This window comes from Anabas testudineus, chromosome 21 (genome assembly GCF_900324465.2).
Source record: "Anabas testudineus chromosome 21, fAnaTes1.2, whole genome shotgun sequence".
In the NCBI taxonomy this organism is placed as follows: Eukaryota; Metazoa; Chordata; class Actinopteri; order Anabantiformes; family Anabantidae; genus Anabas; species Anabas testudineus.
In genome coordinates this window covers 14,212,663-14,229,850 of record NC_046629.1, presented here as the reverse complement: position 1 = coordinate 14,229,850, position 17,188 = coordinate 14,212,663, and the positions used below count along the sequence as shown (strand labels likewise).

Below are 17,188 nucleotides of genomic sequence, written 5' to 3'. Positions count from 1 at the left end.
ACAGTTATTTTCACTTGCAGCAATTACTCAGTAACAACATCTTTCATCTCATGTTCTGACTCTTTCAGCTGTGTTTCAATTCAATTCAATTCAATTCAATTCAATTCAATTCAATTCCTTCAAGACATTTTAAAGTGTAAACTGTACACAGAATTATATAGAAAACTCAACAACTCCACTTGAGCAAGCACTAGGCGACACTGGATTCAGATCTCTACACAAACCCCAGGTAGCTCCAAATGCCCGTCCTGTTTAGTAGTGTAGCAGAGTTAGTAGTGAGGGGTTATCAGTGCTGTTTGGCTGAAAATCAATGGAAATGACACTGACTAAAGTGGTGAACCAAAACAATACATCTGTGGACCATAAAACCAAAACAGCAAACTGAATGATGCTAAAACTCTGCAAACAGCTGTGGCTTTGTGACTGGGAGAGACCTCTTTCACATTACTTAGCAGTTATCTGCACCACTGTTAATATAAAAATATTAATCATGGCAGCTTTAATCTCTGTACAGTGATGGGTCTCACAATCTAAAAACACTGTCACATTGACTTTTTTATTGTGAGGGAGATTCTTCCGAGACAGTTTGCAGAAAAATTGCTTCTGCTCCTTAGGAACAGAAGAACTACATACCTCTGAGACAAAAAAATCTCATCTCAATGTTGCACTGATATTTCCAAGGCATTAATAATTGTTAGTGGTGACAGTTTCCTTCACATTCACTTACATACTTTTCAGACATGATTTTGCATACATCAAAAATCTATTACCCGTCACCCAAAGTAAGACGAGTAGTGTATCTGCTGTTTTTCATTGTTCCCTCACCATGTATTTTTCCCACTAGGGCTACCAAGTGAACAAAGCTGCCACATGGTGTTGGTAACCATCTCATCTCAATGTGTAGGGCTCAGCTGCTGCTTCAGCTTTTCCCTCCCTGCCCTCATGGATGAGAACTCATCATACCTCTTTTTCTTCACTCATTAGTTTTCAGTGTGGCACAGAAGTAGGTAGACACAGGCCGAGTGGCAGGCAGGTAGATACACGCAGCTCTAATGGAAGCCACAACCTTCCTGTTGACGTGTGTCTGCTCCTTGCTGCCGACACTCACACAGTTGGTTAGTGAAAGATGTAAATAAGGAAACGCTGCACGTCATGTCTTCATCAGTTAGCACATAAAGTTTTCTGATGAGATTTATTTGTGTGAAGGGAAATCTCAAGACGTCTAATATCTGCCGTTCGGAGTGACTCAGCGTCACAAACATAACTACAAATGATTCAACAGATTTCAATGACTCAGACCAAGCCAGTCATTCATGTTTGAGATTTACACAGGGCGAGAGCGGGCTTATAGCAGCGTATGTTTATTCTGATTCAGACAGTTCTCTGTCATTATCAAATATATCCACAGAAGCAATTACAAAGAGAGTTGCGGTTTTCACAACATGTCGGCTCAAAAACATGCAGATAATAACACCTCCATGACATACCCAATTTAAGCAAAACACCATAGAGATGAACAATAAACTAAGACGTGTGCATCCCTAGAATGTTTACAGCTATTTGCACGCACATATTTGTATGAATATATAAAATTATTTTCAATTCTCAGGTGTAATCAGCACAAATTAATTTTCAGTCGGTGCTAAAATGCCACAGGGTCCCCAGCTGACACAAAACAAATTTTCTCCCGTCATGCCCACAAAGCCAATGAAATGAGCATTTTAATATGTACCATTTGCCTGTTGCTGTGGTATAATGCGTTTCTAACACAGTGTTAACGCAGCTGCGTCTTGCTGAACATAGATTCATACATTTCAAATTCAAATCTAGACATTTTGTGGAGAAGGAATTCTTGTATGTTCTTTCAACCAGTGCAGCAGGAAACTGTTGATTATTTGACAGAAAGAAAAAAAAACTAATCTGACATGATTAGACTGAAATTACTACAACAACAACAGACCGTGATTTTGTACCATCACAAGAAAATCGAATTTAAATGCAGAGGTGGTAAGTGACTAAAACATTTAACATAATGCACTTGTAAATGTATAATTTTTGGGTCCTTGTGCTTTACTGAAGTATTTCCATTTTATGTTACATGCACTTTTCACCGCACTACATTTATTTGACAGGCTTGAGTTAGCAGATGCTGATTTGTAATACACATATATTGGACATATAAATTATGTATTATTATTACTATGGATTAACAACCTGTCAGTACACGAAGTGAATAAAATCACTTCGCCTTCACCAGCTTGTGTGTTTGTTCCACACCAAGTCCCAAGAGTAACACAGATCTTTTTCTTTATATTTGGTTAATTACTACAATTTTTTCCATTTTTGCCATATCTCTCTCTTTTGAAAGTTGAAGGGCAAATTAATGTCTTGACTAGACTTGACGTTTATTGTTTTCTTAGTCAAATACTTGAAACTCAATAAACCATCTGAATGCAGAGCTTATAAACACGTATTGATAGGAAGAGTAACCCCTGCACATTGACACCAAACACATGTATTTATTTAAACGATTAAGTTTTCAATCCGGGTCAGATACACTAATATTTAAGTTTCTTCATCTGACACTTTTATGACATATCAATACTACTTAGGTCAAAATTCTTAAATGACACCTAATGCTTCTGAAAAAAAAAACACACATTTTTTCATTTCAAAAGTTTAACTGCTTGACACTAGATGTCACCTACTTACAAAGAACTCTGCTCTTTGTCTGTGTGCGCTAGATTTTTCAGCACCTTACACATCAAAAATGTCACTACACACACACACACACACACACACACAAACTCACATACTAGTCAAATCTGCCAACAGCCCTTGAGCAGAAGAAGTATTTATCCAACTGCTAAAACCATTGATAGAATAATTAACATGATGGACATAAAACATTATGAACAATCCTGTGCAAAAAGCCATTTCTGCTAATCATGCAAAGTGCAGCAAACATTCACTCAGCTACAATTACTGCATTTTCATTTGAATTTATTGGTGCAAAATCACTTCCTTTAACACTGAGTCACAAGTGTAACACTGACAAAAAAAAACAAACATTAATAATAAACAGACACACGATTCAAGAGGGCTTGCAGAGTCATGTGCTGCACTTCCCTGTCCTGTCCTGCGTACATCAAACGCCTGCCTGCTCCACCATGCTGCTACTTCACTAACTGAGGACTCCTCTGAGTCCCCGTCACAAAGCACATAGTCAGCACTGTCACTGACAGGCACACAGCGAGCCTACAGGGAAACAATTGACATGCACACACACACACACACACACACACACACACATATATATCTACAGACACTAACATATAGCTGGTGTGTCTACTCTTCTCTACATGCACACACTGATGCATTTTCTGTTTATTTCTCTCTCTCACACAACACTAAGAGCTACTGACAAGTGGATACCAACTCCTGCTGCGGTCGTGCAGTGTGGGTCCGATGTTAGCTGCTCCTCATGTTGCATTATGTTGAATTGTGCGGCTTAGGTCTCCTTACGTTCCTCAGGTCTCATCCTTTAATCTGCCAACCATAAGGTATTACACTGTAGCTAGAAGGCTGAGCCTGCCTGCCATTGGTGTAGGTCCCGGCGGGGTTAACCTGGATCAATAACGCACACACATCACTCAACATTACGCAAGTCCTCAAACTGTTTGCCCGCCTTGCTTTCCTCTCTGTCTGTCTGTCTCCCCGCTCGACTTCTGTCTGTCTCTCAACATCCCTCTCTCTACCCGTCTCACTTCTCTCTCCAGCTCCCTCTAGAGAGTGAGCTTCACTTGTTCACACGCATACGAACGCACTACCTCTTCCATTTCCCCTCCCCCTGTCTGCAGGGAAGTTCCTACTAGAGAGCGAAAACACGTTCTGAAACTAGCAGGAGGTGAGTGAAGATTCATCCTCTGAGAAAGAGAAACACCGAGCAAGCCTGGTCAATAAGCAGCATATTTCAAAACACCCCTGCCAGTCACAGCTGCTGTCAGTGAGGAGTCCTCGCTCTCCAAACAGCGGCAGAACAAAGCTTTTGGAGGCGGTGAAACACACACTATGTTTCTCAAACACAGGGTTGAGAACTGGTGCCAAGCTGGGGGACAGTGCCTGACGCATGCATGTGGTTTAGAATAAGTTTAATTAAAAGCTGTGTGTTAGCTGTAAATCATAGTGCATCAAAAATAAATCAATAAATACAGTAAAAAAGAGAGAGACTGGCCAGTGACAAGCCAGGAGGAAAGGTTCTGGAAAGACAGCATTTTAGGCCAGTGTGTTTTATTTTAAATGTTTAGTTTTTTATTTATTTGATATAGTTCCTGTCTGAAAATCCTGCCTGTCAGTGCATTATTAAATGGATAGTCTCTGTATTTCTTGCTTATGTTATTTAAATTTTTATAGAAATTATGTTCCAATGGTTCCCTCATGGTCACATCTTTCAAAAAAAAAAAAAAAAAAACTTGGTTATGAATAGAAAAATAAATAATTAAAACTCGAGGTATCTATGTCTGAATTTTCATCAAACATTCATGAAAATACTTTAATTGATAAAACCTAAAAAAGACTTGAATCACTAAATATTTATTAAATATCTCAGAGATAAAAATTAATTACTAACAATTTTAATTATTGTAAACTGAAGATGAACCAATTAAATAATAATAAAAAATATTTGTGAATTGCATCCTTGAAATATTTGTATAAACATAAATCTCTCATGCAAATGTAAAAAAGTAACAGTAAAGAGTCCTAAATGATTTATTTACTCATTTATTTATAATTATATCATTTTGATTGCACAAGATTTTACAAGAGTCGATTTAAACATCACAAAGAATAGAAGCCTCCCACAAATAAACATACAAGTGAGGAGGCAAAAAAAGAAAAAGTGAAAGATAAGAACAGATAAAAAGATTAAATGAATTGCAGACTAGCAGCAAGTTTAGGGAAGTGACTGAAGTGTAGTAAAGTAAATAAAGTGTGGTAAAGTCGATAAGCCATCAAGAGATTAACAAGGCAGTGGGATTATCTATATAGGACGCACTGGTGCAGGCTGGGGGGACAGTACAAAAGGTTTAAGGTTAAAATGAAATAAATACGCAGCTCTGAGCAGAAGAGAGACGGGACTATATTCAATTTCTGCTGAGCTTGAACACAGATTCCAAAGAGTAAAGGTGGAAAACAACAATTTGCCCTCACTCTTTCCCTCACCGTCATCTGAAAAAGAGACATTTTTAATGGTTATGGGCGTCCAGCTGTACAGTGGGTGGAGTCAAATGGATAAGAGCTTCAGATACATTAATTACATTATAGTGCTCCTCCCAGAACCTTAGATCATCTTGTGTCACGTGACTCACAAGTGGCTGAAGTGGCATTATCCCTGTCAGACTTTAATCCTGTGGCTAAAAAGGCTCCAAATGCTGACCTACTATGTGAAATGAGGCAGGGGGCTCGAGAGGAAGAGGCCAGGAGATGGTTAGGGTCCAGAGCTGTGTGCATCTCAGCCGGAGTGATTTAAATAAACAGAACGCTAGCTGAATTGGGGATTGCTGTGCGGCACTGTAATATGCACACTAATTTGATTATTGACACTCAGAAGGGGTGTCAGCCCTGATCGATACGTGAGTAAATATCCCGAGTTCACATCGATATCTCAAGTTAGGAGCCTGAACTCCACAGCGGAGGGGAGCGGGTGGAAATGCCTGTTGTGTGGACAGCATTTAAAGTGAGACAGAGAAGGCGAGAGAGAATTATTGGTGATTGTAGAAAAGCCTGAGGGAAAGGTTTGTTTGTTGGTGCCTCTTATATATGTGACTAGGAGGCACTGGGTAGAGCCTAAATGTCTGCCAAGCCGGAGCAATTTTTCAACTCGCAAAAGCTGCAGCCTCTGTAACAGTTTATGTTTGTTTGCTTGTTGTTTGTTATCCAGACTTGATTTTCTGACAAAATGCTACAGTATGTGAAAGAAACCGCACCTTCAAAAAAAACACAAAACACAAAAAAAAAAAAAAACCCGCCAGGGTGAAAATTTCAAATCCGCCAAAATCTAAACTTCAAAACTATTTTGTATTTGCTGAAGGACAAACAGAAGTTAAAAAATAGCCTTTAAATGTACACTTCGCTCCGTACTACCTGAGGCTCAATATCAAAAGATTAATAACAACAAGTGAAGGTCTCTGATTTGCAAGACAGGATTTTCAAGGGTGCAGTCCACTAATTTCACAACTATTTCCAGCCCCTCTCCGGCTTACGACTCTCCTCCACACAGAAACACCAAAACAAATCTGCAAGCATTTAGGTCGGCTGCTTTCATCATTCCTGGCAGAAAACATACAAGGCTGGTTCCCCCCTTTAACAAACAACCTGTCTAAGTTGAAGGGGTTATTAGGAATGAGGGCTGATCCAAAAACCTGGCCTGCTCATTCTTTGAGACGGCCACAACAACGGCTCTGAAAAGCACTGAGTCAGTGTGAGCGTCTGGCAGATCCGAGCATGTCACAAACAAAACAGTAATAATATCTTTCATTGTAACGAGACCTCGTCGTGGAAAAAGTTCCCATTTTGTGAAGACAGGCAAAAAATAAGAAATAAAACTGACACTGTTGTGAAAATGTGGCATGTCTGACTGACATTTGATCAAATCAGAACCCATTTCTGTGTGTGTGTGTGTGTGTGTGTGTGTGTGTGTGTGTGTGTGTTGGGATCTGAGTGATGTGCCATGACGCGCCGGCTCTGGTGATATGTGGTGTTGGCTAGGATGCAGTAATACTGTAAAGGCTCTACGAGAGCCCGGGGTGTCCATCAAGCGAGTGCAACAATTACACTTGACAACAAGAAGAACAAACACGGTTCCATTTGACTTTTTTAAAGTGCAACATATTTGATGTATCATCTTCAGCGGCTCCAAATCCACAACTCTGTCTCTTTGACATCAAACTAGCCTTTGAAGCTTGTCATTCTATATCTCTGTAATTTATTCTCCCGCAATGTCAAGCGACCGGAAACTGGGCTGCCTGGAGTCACTCCTCACACCACTTAAAACAAAACCATCATAGCAACCATCTCTGAAATGAACTGTTGCTTCCCGCTTGGGGGATGGCAGAAACACAGAGGCACTGTATACACACACACACACACACACACACACACACACACACACACACACGTACACGCAGTGACACGGACACACGCACACACAGACGTCTACTGTTGTCTAAGAATTCCAATAGCAGTAACCACAACTCTACTAAGAATAAACTGCCTGTCTCTGTTACACTATCTGATAGGGCAGCTCACATTCAGCTTACAGCGCGTAACATACAGCTGTAAGCTATGTACACCCGCTCATGCTAACACGCAGCAAAGCCTCCTACGGCGCTGCCACACCGTGCCTGGAGAGCAGTGACATTGTGAGGTGGAGGGAGGGAGGCAGTGACAGGCAATGTACGCAATCCAGGTGGTACGCATGACACAAAGGCACACTCACGGGAGGAGGACGAAGAGGAGGACGGGAGGAAGAGAGGTACCAAACACCGCAGAGGAGAGGGCGAGGAGATGAACTGCAGCTGCATCTTATGAACCCACAGTTCAAGTAAATGAAAAACACCTAGACACGCACAGACAGAGTGTGCTGATGTTCAGTAAATGTTGTAAAAAAAAAAAGCAGGTTTGGTTGGCTGACGATGCGAAATGGGCATTAACTTTTGCAACCATCTGACAAGAACGCATGCATGGCTGCTTCAGCATCAAATATTTACCAACTTGTGGTGAGCTGCAGACGCCTGTCTTTTGCCTTGTTTTCGTGCAAGATGGTGCTATCTGCTATGGGCACCCGCTTCGGTTTTAATTGGATTTGTGTCAGTCTGTGTTTCATTTCACCTGACACCGACGGACAGGTCATCAATCAGTGTCATAATGTCATTTGCGTGCAAAGAAAGACAGAGGTGCTACATCCCAGTGTGACGGACGGGTATCCTAGCAACTTTCATGTACATTTTTATCTGTTTTATATGTGGTGTTAAACTCAGGAGTAGAATAAATTGAAAAATGGCCTGAGGAGTGACATAGTACTCCTACTGTACAGCAGAGCTGTGCTACTGCAGCCGATACTGCACCCACAGGAAACCCCAAGGAGGATACACTGATTGAAGACTTCACAATAAAATATTCTACTCCCCCAGGGAAAATATTGCCCACGGGTCAGCAAGTGTTTACTAACAGTTCTTTCACATTCTGGTCATGGCTTAATGTAAGCAGCTCTGCAGCCTCAGTATAATTTAATAAAGTATAATAAAATATTCTGCTCCTTTCAATGCATCCTAACGCATGATGAAATCAAAAGTGCTATGACCCCCCCCCCCACAACCTTCTTCCTATTCTGCTTTTTCTTTTTTTTTTGTTGTTGCTTTCACACAGCCTCTCTCTTTCATGTAACATGCTTCGTCCACCTCTCACATTGCCAATGACTGGGCATTGGCATGTGCTGGGTCACTTGGCAGTGCCAGGCAGATGGAGCCATCCTACTCTCTCGCACCTGCCTGGCCCAAACTGCCCGACTCATCTCAGCAAATCATACTCAGGATCAAGCACAGCTGTGTAACACAACAGGCTTTATAGCATATCACATTTGGCAAACACTAAACACTACATCTGCTGAAACTGAAGGACAAACGCTGCAACAGATCAGTTCTTCAAAGGTTAAGATAGGTGCCAGTGGTGAAGGTGATAATATGACCTTGTGGACTAATAGATAAACGTTTATTGAACTATTTTAGAAAGCAACAACGACACAATATCAAAGATTTATTACTTTTTTTACTTAACAAAACCAACTAAATTATTAAATAATGATGCCGCGTCAAGTTAGATGAGAAGATCTATACCGCCGTTATGTGAATAACTAGTTATAGCAGCTAGTCAGCTTAGCATAAAGCCAGTAAAATGGAGGTAAGCAGCATGGCTTATTCCAAAGGTAACAGCCTAACACCTATACACTTGTTCATATCTGGTTTGTTTTGTACAAAACTGTGTACTTAGCAAATCTGGTGCTAGTAATGTGTTAATTAATGAGCTTTAGAGGTCCCGCTATCTTTAAACAAAGCCAGACAAGGTGTTTGCACTTTTTTATGCCTATTAAATGGACAGATACATCGATGGTCTGGTCTAACGTTTTGCAAAATAGCTGGAAAGCAGATTTCCCATCATAGCGAAGTAGTTAATCTAAGTAAGTAATCAGGCACATGCTTTAAATCACAGATCCCAACAGTCCAAATGAAGCCCATATGGCAATTTCATAAGACACTCCACATGTTTAGAATTCATTGTCACATCTCACCCATTTTGTTTTTAGTAATTATTTCATTGTTTTTATCAAGGCTTGAAAATGCATAACACATAGTCAAATAAAAGCAAAGCACTGATCATTTCTTAATTTAAAGAAGAAGCAGCTTACTGAGAGGAACGGCATTTCAAGTTTATTATGTTAAACCTCGGAAATAGGGTAATGATGTATGAGGAAAAGACACCCGCCTCTGCCTAAATGTGTATGTAGTTGAAATGTGTATCCACTGAGAACTTACGTGTTCCCATCTTAGAGAAACAAACCTGGCAGGTGGCCCACAAGTAATCCGAGTTGAAAACCTCTGCCTTAGATGGTTTGAAGTGTGTCCATCAAATCAATTATTTGTTACTATAGCAATTCATTTTATTAATAGCAGGCTGGGATATTTTGTTTAGAAGTCAAAACACCAAACTACCACAAGAGGTTAGATACATATACTGTGGAAGTTATGGATACAGTAAATGAACCCAGCGAGGAGATAAAATCAGATGAGGAGAGAAGGTAACATAAAAGGATCGAGTGAGAAAACACATTACTCCCATTTCTAGCGGTCTCCCACTTGCAGCCAGAAATCATCCTGTCCACGAGCAAAACCCTCACAGTCTGCTGATAGAGGGGTAAAGCACTTCAAGCCACCACCAGCCTCACGTCCTGCAAGTGAGCCTCAGTGAGGAGCGGAAGAAATGCTGCCCTCTATCAGAAGTGCTCATTTCTCCACGCACATGAGCACAGACACACAGTAGCACGCGTGCACACTCAGAGGACACCGTAAGCGTTCATGTGGGACATGCACATGTCTTTGACTGGGAAGTCCTCTCCCTGTCTTCCTCTTCCGTCTGAGGCAGGGCGAGACGGAGGAAACACAATGGTCAGACTGTGCTCCAGGTTATGTCCGAGGCTCAGCTGTGTGCGGCCCTTACTGTAGATGACTTGTTCTGTTGTGTAATGAGGGTCCTGATTTCCGTCACATACATATGGAAAAGGATGGAAAGTACGGCCCTGAGTGGGTTTGTGAATAAGAAAGGTCACAAAAGGGCTGCGACTGTGACACAGATGCACAGCCCACTCAGCAGTTTTTCATGCCGCACTTGTGGAAAGAGAATGAGCACTTGAATGTTTCATTGAAGTGATGACTTTACAAACGCATTTTTATTGAGGCGCCTTACTAAACTATGTATTCACTATGATATAAAATCAGCACTTTGACCGCTGCAGTTCTCCTGGTGTGAGCCACCACCACACGGTCAAACTGCAGTGTGGCAACTGTAACTGGTAGTCACTTTCCCAGAAATGGGTGGAAATTACAGGGTCCCCCAAATGACAGCAGCTCACAACAAAAAGTTGTAATGATAGGATTCTGACAATGATATCAAAAGACGTTTTAATGATAACTTGTAAGTAAATCTCACGGTGTTGCATGGAATAAAATGAACTTTGAAAAAAATAAAACTGCAGCTTGCGTTGTGTTCTGTACACTGGAGGGTTCGCTTTCTGAAAGCCTTCATCATTTAAGCTCTACTCCTATAACTAATCAAAACACTCAAAAATGGTTCCCATGGCAATCTGGAGAACCTAACCTGAATCCAGAGCAACCTGTAAACACACATGGACCACCATCAACATGCTGTAAATGTCAGAACATTGTATTTTTTGATATTTGCTGCTTCTCAGAAAGCTGACGTCACTCGTGTATCAAAAAACATTCCTGCAGCTGCATGGGAATAATGGTGTGTAGACAAAATCACTGAATATTATTTCTTTAGTACACCATATCTGGAGGTTTAGAAATGTTGGAATGGGGGCTGGATTGGGGCACTGTCATAAAGATTGGGTGCACATTTGTCAAACATGTAAAAATCTGTAAACACTCTTGTTCCTTTCAATGATGAATTATTTATAGGTAGTTTGTTTAATAAATATTACATTAAATACTGCACCCAGTAGGCCTGTTTGGTAACCATGATACTAATTATGCAAATACATATGGTTTTGGTAGTGGGAGAATCGAGGGGGCCCAATTAGATTTCACTTGGGGCCCTGTGTTACACATGGCCACACCTCCCGGTCAGATGTGCCTTTTTAAAAGCAAGATAAGAAGCTGAGAACTGTCTGACCGGACCACGTCCAACAGAAGAGACAAACATCTGACCTGAGTAAAGCTTCAGGCTAACAGTATTTCCAGCTGAAAGCTCTAAACCAGTGTCACAGACGTGCTCAAGCGGGATTGGCCGTGTGTAAGCATTGCGGCCTCCCGCTCGCTCTGATTGGTTCATTGGGAGTTTTCGCCATATTCATTTCACCTGTTCAAGACCCATCAGGCCTCTTAAGTTGCAAAAGGGTAGTAGAGTTATATGGTGTTGATGTGGGACAAGGACGGGATCTGCCTGTGTGAGCAATGGCACCTGCTGTGCACGTCAGCTGCCCACCCTTCCATGGGGACCACACCCACGGGTGCCCACAGGCAGCACTGAGAAACACTAAACTTTACATCCGGCATGTAGCTTTCAGCTGGTATTCACCACAGCTTTTCTGTCTCTCCAGTGTCATCTTCAAGCTGTGCGTGAACATATTTACATGTGCATAAACCCCACACCCACATGCTGCACAGACCAGTAGGAGAACAGAGGGAACAGAGAGGGAAGGAGAGACAAAGCAGCTGTTACATCTTCAACTTAACTCGCCTAAAAAAGAAACTTGGGTACAAGCTGCACTACTCATAATCATGATTTGTAATTAATTAAATATTCACATGCAGTACATTTAAGATTCCAGGACTTCATCAAAACCTGCTTAGCAAAATATTGTCCTCAAGCATCTGCTCAAAACAACGTTGGCTCTAGGTGTTGTCTAATGCACACCTGTTTACCAGGTGTGCACAAGAATAAACTAATGCAAAAGAAGAGGTTGAACTCTCGCACTGAGCACTGAAGTTATCAGGAATACAGTGCTAACAGCATTTATCATGGCCAAAACATATTATTTCTCATAAATCCGGGGCCGACAGTGTGGGAATAAACCTGTTTCTTTCATTTTCTACAAACAGAAACTGACCTCTGCTAGCTAATAGGAATATTTCAACACTGATAAATCCTCAAATCACTTCCATGTCTCTGTTTAAGAAGGTTTTATTGCACTCGTCTGTCTCTCTGTTACTCTAATCGTTCAATAATAGGATCTTGAGAGAGGTAATGTATAATGTTGAGGTCACAAATAAATAGAAGATTAAGAACAAGTGTCTCCCTAATCTCCTGTTGGATGAATCGTGTTTCTTATGACGACTGAATTCACAACACTCACTGGCTTACTATTAACACAAGAATGTGAGACTTGGGAAGTCCAGTCAGAGAATCCCTCCTCACCCGGGCCACACCTTCCTCACCTCCTCACTGTTGTTCCTATAAGTCATCTGTCTGCTTACTTAACTGTTGGTTGTCATGAGTGTAACGCTGTCATAAGCTATTATTCATGCAACAGGTAGCAGTGGAATGTGAATGACGCTTCTGCTGCTACAGTTGCTGCTGCGATGTACACACGCACGTCTTTTTAAAAAACAGGAGATTCCAACTCTCAGCGAGATTAAACAGCGATCCAACAGGTCTGATAGAAACCGAGCGAATCTGAAATTCTCTCACATCTAATCTCGCTGCTCCCTTAAGCTATGTACTCTGTTGCACTAGCAAGTCTGTTATCACTTCAGGAAAAAAAAAAACAAACACTATTCCACAAAGTTAATAATTTCTATACAGATTTAGCAGGGTTGGAGAATTTAAATGCACTGGGGTAAAAAAAGGCCTTCAGCTAAAACATGACAAATCATTATCTGTGGAGGTGCTAATGATGAAACACAGTATCCGACTTCACATCCATTTTCAAACCTAAAAAGCATTATTTACACCAAAATGGAAAAGTCAAAGATAAACTGATCTCTAACTAGAAGACCACTCTTTTTCGCCTTTCATGAATCAAGAGCGTATGACAGACTGAGCACAATTTAAAAACACACCAATAATGCTCTTGAAGACCAAGCTGAGAGACACCTCGGGCATCTGCTCTCCTCATCCAACGAAACAGATCCTTTGGGGCGTCTCCTCCTCACAGACAGGTGAGGGAAGATATGAGGAATCAGGAGGGGGGTGGGGGTTCAGCGGATGTGGCTCGACATGGGGAGCAGTGCAGTGCCTCCTGCTATCACAAAACCAGAGCCTGAACTGGAGAGCTTCCCCTTCACCCAGGATCAACTGGGGAGTATTAATGGATTCCGAGTGGATCAACTGATGGCTATCGTATTTCGCTGTTTTGACTCAGTGTGCACTGACAACCCAACACACACATCTGCACGAGCACCGCTGTGGTGCAATGCAGATGTTTACACCCAAGACTCAGCTTGTATCATTTTGTAAGAAAAAGGTCTTATAATCAATTTGGCTTCATCAAACAACATTAAGCTGCAAATGCAGGTTTATAGGAAGTGTGTGAAAACAGTTGAACTGGTGTTTGTGATACAGTGTAGTGGAGTGCAACGCGAGGGACTGCGCTCAATCACAAGTTCATCACTTGTTAGTTTGAGCACGTTTTCACTCCAGGTTAAGTCAAAGGTGTAGAGAGATAATTAGGACGAGAAAAGTCTGGTTTTGTCACTCTCAGCAGCTAAACAAGCAAGTAAACAAACGTGTTCACTATGCAGGGGGACAGCTCTGTAATTGTGTTTATAGCATAGCAACTCTGTCTTCACATGCTTAATACTGATAACTGAATATTGATCAGGCTCACAGCGGGAGCTCCCGTTTGGCACCGCGTCCACACCTTCATCGTCTATGTCACAGTCAAGCAATACCACGTATTATTTCTGTATCACCACTATCAATTAAAACACGCGTCATACTCACGCCGTGTTTTCCTGTGAGTGTAGCAAGAGCACAGAATCAGACACGTGCTTTGCTTAACAAGTAAACTTAACAGAGATGAGGAAAAAAAAATAGTTGGTATGAAAATAAGCCACCACTAAAAACAACAAACTCAATTCTAATTTCAAATGTATTTTCATTGTCCTAATCAAAGCTAGACAATATGAATTATACAGTAGAAGTAATATGAATAAATAAATAAGAATCATAATAATCACAATCTTACATACATTTATATTTTCTAATCTTTGAAGGCTTCTGTTATACAGATTTTTCTAAACTAAATAATTAAGTTGTGTATATTTTAAACCTACAGTTACATTTAATTATATGTACAATAAATATATTGTTTTTCTCAATAACACAAAAATCTTTTTTAGATTTTTGCTACATTGTTAGAGCAGTGTTAATGTAACCAAATTGATTCGTTTTAATAAAAATAAGCCTATTACATTCAAAAAACTCTGTTAGAAATGTGAAACTAATTATTCTGCAGCCCTCCTGTCAAGAAACTTTAGAAACTTTTACACATAAAATAAGAAAGCGACTTAATTTCTATTTAAAATGCTCTAAATAAATTTACATTCAAACAAGTGCCTCTGAACAAATAAGAAATATTAAATTCTAAAATAGATATAAATTAAATAACATTTAAATTGCAAATAGGTTGTTAAAATCAAAACAATTCACAGCTTTATCTTTTCTAGATGATTCAAAATTACACATAAAAAAGGCCTTGTTCTTTACAGAGGAGGTTCATTAACAAACTAAATATTATTGCACTCATTCGTGATCAGTCCTACTTTTTATTGTACTTAAAATCAGACACAATTTAATTGTTAATCCTACTTTGCCTATAAGCACACTGACCACATTCCACAACAAAACACAACTACAGCACACAAACACAAGCAGCACACACTGCAAACAGAAGCTGAAACTACAGCAGCCTCACAAAACCAAGACTGCAGCAGGCCTGAAGATGACACTGAGCTCCCACAGAGCCTCTTTAATAACAAAAAACTGAACGCTGGTTGATCATTTATATTTAAAATCAACCCCATAACAATATCTAAGCTCATTTGTGGCATTATTCAAATGCACTCTTTAGAAATAACATTTAAATGAATTCTAATTTGAATATTCTGAGTCAGTGTTATTATTAAATACAAACTGTATTCCTCAATATGTGTGTGGGGCCACAGATTAATTATATAGATCATTTTTCCCTCCACACTGTAATCCACGCTGCAGGACAAAAGAATTACGCATTTGGTGCTTTAAATTTTACAACAATTTAAACATTTCTGCTAAAACAGACGAAAGTTTCCAACGCGAAAGAGGCAGACGTCAAATCAAACCTATCACCGTGCAAAACGCATTAACGCTTCAAAACGATTTGAACAAATAAAAACCAAGTTACGCCTCCACGTTTGATTTGGCCACTTTGCGCTGAGTGACTGCTTTTTTTTTTTTTGTTTTTTTTTTTTTTAAGTGAACACCTGTACGTGCCATACGCTGCAGCTCATGTGGACCACACTGTCATGGCGAGGATTGCGCCACAGAGGCCTGCTCGGAGCATGCACGCAGGGTCCCAGCAGCAGCTCCACGCCCGCCGATTGGACGCATGCGGGCACACGTATGGACATTTTGCTCCATGTGATTCCGCCTATAGCCGCGCAGAGTGCAGGGCCATCATGGCAGCCATTATGAGGCTCTCCCAACATTGCCATGGCCTACGTGCACATTAACTGTGGGGAGTGGCGCAGGGCTTTTTACACCATGTTTACCAGCTTGCAAAACGCTTTCAAAACGAGCCATAAAGCGAGGAAATAACACAGCAGCTCAATCACTGGACATTTAAAGCCATACAGATTTTTCTCTACAGTGTTGCACAGAAGAAAAAAACAAAAGAAAGAAAAGAAGAAGAGCGAGAGCTGTAATGCAGGAAAGTGTAGCCTGAACTAGAGGGGGAGGACTATGCTGGAAACGCATAAAGTCTGAGTCACGTGTTCCTCCACAAGGGGCTTGAATATTTACCTTTTTGTCACGCAATGTAGCCTTTTCCTACAGCCACAGGCGCAGCCGTGAACACTGGTGGATCTATACGTGCTGAGAGACTATAAGATGACTAATCTGCCACAAACGAGTGGCTTGATTGTGCATTGCGCACAGACAGATTGTGCTTGTTTTAATTCTAATCTGCGTGCAATTAAAAAAACAAAACAAAACAAAAAAACTGGTGGATGTCTTGTGTTTGTAAATTGCATCAGGGCACAAGATCACCAAACAAAGCAGCGGTGTCGTGGTTGTGGAGTTGATGATATATACATTAGCTCACAATCCCCCAACTCTCGTTTTCCTCTCTCTCGCTCTTTCTCACACACACACACACAATCTGTCTCTCACTCCTATAGCTATAGCTTACAAGGCCTACACACACACACACACACAGGCATATACATAAAGTAAGCAGAGGGGAGGCTAAAGCTGATTGGTATGCAACTCATCGTGCATTGCAGTGTTACAGTCAGTAAGTCATGAAACCCAACATTAACGCCTACATGGAAGACAAAAGCTTGAGGGGAAACAGTTTGTGCGTGAAGCAGCATATAGCAAAGTTCAGCCAGTGATTCTTCCACACCAGTGTGAGCTTGTGTGTCAACGTGTGTGTGTGTGTGTGTGTGTGTGTGTTTGCGTGGATCCATGTTGTACAGCGGGATAGGCCTCGCTGCAGATCACGCGATATGGCAGCAGCCACCGTGTGTTCTGCGGATGTTGGGACTAAACTGTTTCTTTGTCGCTTGCCCCCCCCCCCCCCCCCCCCCCCCTCCTCTTTTGTTTCATCACCATGCAATTGCATTCCCATCGCCAGCAAACAAACCAACAACACCATGGCGCAAACGGCGCACAGAAGCCGAGAAAGAGAGAG

At 41.0% G+C, this 17,188-nt stretch overlaps 1 protein-coding gene across 4 annotated transcripts in view; it reads right to left on the bottom strand.

The window, feature by feature from the left end:
* The window catches only part of igf2bp2a (insulin-like growth factor 2 mRNA binding protein 2a), a 42,781-nt gene that overhangs the window by 23,651 nt on the left and 1,942 nt on the right, over positions 1-17,188 (bottom strand). The window contains exon 1 of one of the 4 annotated variants that reach the window (XM_026375549.1): positions 3,440-3,738. The exons of 2 other annotated variants lie outside the window; for them this stretch is intronic. In XM_026375549.1, coding sequence (XP_026231334.1) covers positions 3,440-3,493 — 54 coding nt within the window. In that variant the 5' untranslated portion in view covers positions 3,494-3,738. Of the gene's footprint in view, positions 1-3,425; positions 3,739-17,188 lie in introns of those variants that run through there. One more of the 4 variants, XM_026375550.1, reaches the window with a different exon arrangement.